The following is a 6,967-nucleotide window of genomic DNA, read 5'->3' as shown; positions in this document are numbered from 1 at the left end:
TCTAGTGGTGCGTGCAGTGTGTGTGCACTGTGCACAAATACTGAAGTGTACAAATTTAATTCATAAAGCACCATACATTAACTAATAGATGATTTGCAAAAAAACACACAAACAAACAAAACTAAACACATTCCAACATCTTGTACACAACACCCATTTAACAACCTTTAACACGAACTCTACTTTCCACTTAATTAATAATTTAAAAGTCAACAATAACTCACAAACACCAGACATACGTATATATTTCCTAAATTAAGAATCATAATACAAATCTTTCAATTTCACATAATTTAGCTAGCTTGCATATCACATTTTCAAAGCCAAACATAACAATATCAAAATATGACTAGCTTTACAATAAAAAAAATTCTAAAAGAAAACAAAAACACAGATCGTTAAGTCCGCGCACTTGTTTTGAAAGTGAATGGATCTTGCAAAGGCATTTTAAGATACATTTTTAACTTTTTGCTCCATTTGCATAATTCAAAACTACATTATCTTATCTTGGAACAAAAGTAGATTAAGATTTGTAACATATATACTAAATGTAATTTGTTGAAATGATAAATATATTATGCCTTGCAATAAATAATATCACAATTCATGCAGTATTTGCATGAAAATACAGATATCATAAGCGGGATTTGAAATTAAGTGTCTGACATTTAAGCGAACTATTTGCATAGAAATTTTTTTCACTTATGTTGAGAGATAAAAAAAAACTACACAGATACCTTGGCTATTTTAAAACTTGTCGTTAAGACTGTTCTGTTTGGACGATAACTCTGTTAGACACTTGACATTCGCCCCTTTGATTACACCCTAGAATTAGAAATTCATACTCCGTGCTTGCCTGTAAGCCAAATACCCTGTGGTCTTGCCTTCCATACAGAGAGAGTGTTCTCCAAGCTCGGCTCTGACCCCGAGGGCGATAAAGCAGAAAGTGAGAAATGTGTTGTTCAGCGGCGATATCCTGCGGACTTGAACTGTATATCTGCACAGACGTTGCAAACTGCCGACAAAGGCTTTCAACAATCACAGGTGCTAAATTAAGTAAGATCATTAAGTAAGTATAATTCATTTAAATAATGTCTTACTACACTGTGAGCTTTTAGATACTGTGTTTTATGTTAATTGTACTATAATTTCTCTCTAAGTAACCAAATGAGCAACAAAAACGTATATCACTAATCACAACATTGCATAATTAAACAATAATTATATTGGGAATTCATTAACAAACCTGGAATGACACTTTCTCCTGGCAGTAATGTAGTACATTGAACAACCTCCGAGTTGGCACTTCTTCCGGCCTGATTGCTAGCACTTACACAAAAATAGTATGTTGTTGCTTTGCAAAGATTTTCAACTAATACTACAACCACTCCTGAACAATTTGGTACATTTTTTGCAGCAAGTCTGTCCTCAGGAACATTTTTGACGATCAATGTATCCTGCAATTGTACATGTTTATTTGTCATCTAAATTTGTTAACATTCAAAATTCAAGAATCCTCCTGAAATCATTACAGTTTGCAGGGTTGTATTAACTGCTTTACTACTATTTAGTCTTGAATCTTTTCAATAATCATTTGATGTACATTATCTTGCCCAATAAGCGAATCTCATTAAAAATACTTGTCCAAAATCATTGTTGAAATGCAACTAAACGAATACAACCTTTTGGTTATAGTTTTTCACTATTTGGAAAAGATTAAAAATCATTTAATCTGTATTATCAATTGAGATGATATTTTGTGGTATATGTAGATCAGTGATTTCATACCTCGATTTCAAGGCTCTTTTGTTCCTCAGAGCAATAGTGAATTTGGTACTTGTCTATGACGTCATGTGAGTGTCTGGGAGGGGAGAGCACTAACACGACTGTGTCCTCACTCCTGGAGCACCGCGTGACGTCAACGCTTGGTGTAACAGGAGCTAAAAGAACAAATCATGTTGTAATCTGAGAATTACCTCAGTTAAAGCTAGCAGGTTGAGGATAAGTTTTGCAAAAAGTATTTCACAGATTAGCTTAACACATGTGTCATATATATATAGGACTAAGACGATCAAACATAGTACCAAGTAGATAATTCATGTCTCTTATGATATTCCTTTCCTTTCTGAAATCTACAAGTTTTCCCGGCAAGACGTCACAATCTGCAGGCTGAAACTGTGCAGTTTCACAGTCAATGGTGGCCTTCACAAGTCTGCAAATTTAATAAGACAATTTATAGAAAAAATAGGTGTTTTTAAGTTAGGCCAAAAGGGAGTTTTTTTCCTAATCTAAAATATTCTTGTGCTTACTTTTAGCCATATTGCAGAGTTTAATTTATAAATTGAAATATATCCGAGAGGATGTATCCTTTGATCACGTTCATTCAATTATGTCTAGAATATAGGATACTTACTTTTCACTTAACGTATTTGCCACCTGGAATAAGAAAATAATTTTATATGAGGTAAAATTTCATTGTCTACATGCTTTACATATTAGGTTTAACACGTATGAGTCGGTAAACATATGTGTAACCTGACTCTGTTTGTCCCTCAAACACTTGTAATCCAGAGACTGTTGACATTACAGATTTTATTACCACACTCAAATGATCTTGTTTCTTTTTAATTTCACTTGAGAACATAATGGTGACTCAAAAGATCGAGGATGACGTGAATATTTTGATTTAGTTTTAGAAAAGGGAATGTGCAAGCTGCACTGTATGTCAGTGTTTTAGAAAACTGGTCACTGCATTACATCACCGTTATTTAAAGCAAGAACGGGAAGTAATGGCCCACACAAATTAAAATACATTACAATCAATAGATAAAATGATGGAATAGGACGTACTCAGAATATTGGTATAGCAAAGACAATATGAAGATTTTAACACCAGAACTAATCCAGAAATACTTGGATATGAAAATGGATGCTTTTGTTCTTGTTTTCTCTAGGATGAGGAGATAAGAATGAATTATTTCAGACCACCTGATGTATTCAAATTATATACAATGTACGCACCTCTAGAAATTCACTGACGTCCTCGTTAAGCACCTCTGATGTGTAACTATACAATGCTTGAGAAGATCCTAAGATCCGCTCCATCACTTTTATTAGTTCTTCCTGCTCATTTTGACGAATGCGTTCCTCGTACTCCAGGTCTGCGAGGAAGAAATTTCTCTTGTTTTCAATTTCAGCCAAAAGCATGTCACACTGTGCGTTGATTTCGCTTCTCTTTCTGTCTATCTTTTGCTAAGATAATTGGAAAAAATCAGGCAGTTTTTAAAATCAAGCCATGTAATTATAACGACTTTCTATGAATTTCGTAAATATGGAAAAAAATTCTTTTGAAAATACGCTTACCTGCATTTCTTTTAAATTATCTCTCTGATTCTGTAGAGCTGTTGTGACTTTATCCTGACTGCTGCCTAATTTTTGAAGATTTTTATCAATTGAAGCCTAAAAGAAGAAAAAAATTCTTCTGAAATAATTTTGTTTTGATTAATAGAAAGTGCATGCTTCAATTACTTCGAAAAGGGTAGCAACACACCTTAATGTCTGTATATGCGTCTTCTACAGTGATCATGAAATGACCTTTATGAAGACTGGAATCTTTGCAGGCCATACAGGTTGGAACGCAACATTCTTTGCAATACAAAGAAAGTTGGTCTGCGTGAGTTGTGCACATACCATTCACAGACCGATTAAGATCATCTCGAGGGGACACCAATTCATGGGTATTGAAAGGATCCTTCTTCTGATGTGTGAGGAGAAGGCAGTTGGAACAGTAAGACACGTTACAATCTAGGCAAGACTTTTTAGCTTTTTTCTTCGCTACATTACAAAGTTGGCATAGCACTGACTGTTCCGTTCCCGTATCAGAATGACTAGAGATGGAAGTATCTAGTAGTGAGGCATCTTGAGTCTTTTCTTGCTGATTGCTATTTTCCTTCGAGCTTCTGTCCGCTTTGTAACGTTCTATGATATTTTCTAGAGCAATGACTCTCGGCAAACTAGAGATCCCGCCACTCACGTAACAATTGTCTCGACAAACTGGACATCGTATGAAGTTGAAATCAAACAGATGTTCTGCGCATGGAGATCTGCAGAGTACGTGGGAGCATGGAAGAATAATGGGGTATGAAAATAGTTCCAAGCAGATTGGACACTGAAGATCGCTGTCCACTTCCATCTTGGGTTTGACTGGACACTTTGATGGGGCCACACGGACGTGCTCAAAAGCGTGGTTCCCGTTGGTTGCAACAACGTTCACTGGACTAAAGACGAATCCTTCTCCAAATTCCTGAAAGTAATATGGAACCAATTCAGAAATACCCAATGAGAATTCCACTTACAACTGACTGTTTAAAATTAAAGAAGAAAATCCTTTGAATCCGAGAAACTGCATATAAGTCAGTGTGGTTTTATCACGGACAGATTAAGAATAAATTCCATACCCGATATGAAATGGAAGTTATTATGAATGTACTTTGTCAACAAAACCGCCATACAGATACCTAATGTAACCTCCATTTATTAGTTTAATTACTCATCCCACATGACAAGGTACACAATGCATCTAGAGTAATGTTTTCCTGTGTGTAAACATAGATCCATTAAGCACAAATTTTCCGCATGTTGAACAAAAAAATGGGTTCGTCTTAATCCGCCATTTCTTCTACCCAAGAAAGATTATGAAGGAGAATTCAAATTTACCTTCTCAATATCAGCCAGTAATTTGGCGGCATCTTGAATTCATGTTTGTGCAGCAATCACCGATGCAACACAAGATCAATAATTAAAGTTTTCTCAATAAACTTTTTTCTTTCTTTGTGAAAGAGTCCCGGGAAATTAAAACCAGACGATCGATAGCAGTTTTTCCCTGTGCAGGATGCTAGATGTATATTTAATCTCTACAGTGAGTCCAGAACAGTTTCTATGTTTGCTTTCCTAGTTGCAAATGAACAAACTCTGATAAGGTTGAAAAACTTCAACTATTGCTTTACTTTTCAAACACACTCTCCTGTAAATAATCTAATCAATATGCTGACACCCAAGTTTGAATTCATGAACAGGGTTAATTTTTCGAGGACCTATTTTGGCAGAGACTGAATTGGTAGACGGAATTCCGAATCACAACCGTAGCTCCGTGTATTCTTAGCTTTCAATCGCTATTTTAGCCACACGTATTCAATAAGTTTATATGACTGTCGTTTGGCAGAACGGTAAGACTTTAATCTGGTGTAAAAAGAGATTTTTCATCAAAGGCTGTATGGATTAATCTTATTACGACGACAAAACTTTTTCTAAGCATTTTTTTCTTTTTTCGACACCGCTTGTGTCAGCAAAAGTTTAAAAAACACACATTTTCTTTTCATATGTGCAATGTTTGCTTTATCGTTCATTCACTGGTCTACAAATAAAAATGACTTCAGTCATCCCGTTAAACGTAATATTTATAACCTCTAGAGAGTGCTTATGTAATTGATGGCAAAAGTGATCAATTTTACTACCAATTTGCATTGGGTTTATCATAAGCTTTTATTTTTCTTACAATGTTTGACAATTTAGATTACAAAACATAATTAATCAAGTTTTTCTAGAGAGATGTTATTGTTGTCAATATTTTTATTTTAAAAAAAACAGGGGGTACACGCAAATAAGAAATAAAAAAAAATAAATCAATAATTTTTAAGTCTAATGTTAAAAATGTCAAAGTATTTCATTTATTAACAAAATGCATCTTGAGTAACTCCTTGGGACTCTATAAATATGCATAATAAACAGTTCTAACAGCTTGGGTTCATAAGAGTAACAAAATTAACAAAGTCCTACCTGCCTGCAGAAAACTTGCGGGTATATGACTGATCGATCATGGTAAGTACATTTTATACCTGTACACCCCGTAAAATTGTTAAACTCTTCATCTCCAAGAAAGAATCAAGAAGTCGTCAAGAAGGGCAAATACAGTAACAAAAGCTTTATAGATAAGGCAGGGGTTTGATAGGAGCACGGCTTATTGTAAAGCAAACTCCATTCAAAATCTCAAGGAGCGAGTAATAAAGTTTTATCTTCGGAAATGCTATCAAAATGATTAACTACTAGTGTTTCTTTTGTGTTAGGAAACAATCGTAAGTTAGATTGTTTAAATTTGCTTATTGATATACAAGGGTTTTTGCAAAGAACAGGGACCTGGAATTTTGCTCTCTAGAAAAAAAATTACTAAAGGCATAATTACGTTTAATTCTTTGTTTGAATTGATGTTTACCCTGAAAAACACGATTCCTTGTTTCAGAATGATAGACAAAAAAGGAACATATATTTTGAAAAAAATGTAACCAGAATGAAACGTTTCGATTGCATTCTGCATATATTTTAAAAAAATCTTTTTCTTTACATGAATATCCATTTTCATAGTAATAAAATGCATGTAAGTGTGGTTTGTAGTATTCTCGCCTACCTGATACTTCTACGACAAGTTAGACCAACAAGATCTCATTCAGACTAAAATCTGGTATTCGCAGCGATTATCTTTAACAATAAGTGTTGATAATCAATCCCTGAGTAAACAAAAATTAAACTCCTACCTCAATCATTTCTCTGCCTTCTACCCCGGCAAAGGAAAGTAAATCTCCATGTTACATCCTCTAAGGTTTATCATTAATAATTAAATTATTCAGGAATATTCAACCAAAATATGTCATCGAAGGAGTTCAGTTCCCTCTCTTTCATATACATGCAAAATCTCGTTAAATATCACGTACAGGTGAAAGTTTATACATTGTTATTGTGTTCGCCATCGATTAAGTAAAAGGGATCAAGAAGGCATGCAATTTTCTTTGTCCTGCTCAGTGTGGAGAACTTTAAATCTATTCTTTTTTGCAAGTTTAAAACAAGAGCATTTATTTTTTTGTACAATTGATACTTATTTATTAACGAAGTTCTACAATATCCTTGAAACATGGTA

The 6,967-nt window shown here is 34.3% G+C and overlaps 1 protein-coding gene across 1 annotated transcript; it reads right to left on the bottom strand.

Annotated features, from left to right (window-relative positions):
- Positions 1-567: 567 nt before the first annotated feature.
- On the bottom strand, positions 568-6,610 carry LOC133205553 (E3 ubiquitin-protein ligase Midline-1-like). The gene is made up of 9 exons (XM_061341392.1): positions 6,588-6,610; positions 3,551-4,303; positions 3,364-3,459; positions 3,022-3,252; positions 2,414-2,436; positions 2,085-2,212; positions 1,789-1,940; positions 1,247-1,457; positions 568-1,047 (listed from the first exon to the last, which is right to left on the bottom strand). Exons 1-9 carry the CDS (start codon positions 6,594-6,596, stop codon positions 761-763), a joined length of 1,890 nt encoding a protein of 629 aa, XP_061197376.1. The 5' UTR covers positions 6,597-6,610; the 3' UTR covers positions 568-760.
- Positions 6,611-6,967: the final 357 nt, after the last annotated feature.

Source organism: Saccostrea echinata, unplaced genomic scaffold (assembly GCF_033153115.1).
Source record: "Saccostrea echinata isolate AGI-Se365-2 ecotype Australia unplaced genomic scaffold, CSIRO_AGI_Sech_v1 ptg000054l, whole genome shotgun sequence".
In the NCBI taxonomy this organism is placed as follows: domain Eukaryota; kingdom Metazoa; phylum Mollusca; class Bivalvia; order Ostreida; family Ostreidae; genus Saccostrea; species Saccostrea echinata.
Note: the sequence above shows the minus strand (reverse complement) of the source record. Positions and strands in the feature narration are given on the sequence as shown.

Coding starts and splice junctions, on each gene's coding strand:
- LOC133205553 (XM_061341392.1), bottom strand. Junction 3,253..3,363: donor ATAATTTAAAAGAAATGCAG/GTAAGCGTATTT, acceptor CAATTATCTTAG/CAAAAGATAGACAGAAAGAG. Junction 2,437..3,021: donor ACGTCAGTGAATTTCTAGAG/GTGCGTACATTG, acceptor TTCTTATTCCAG/GTGGCAAATACGTTAAGTGA.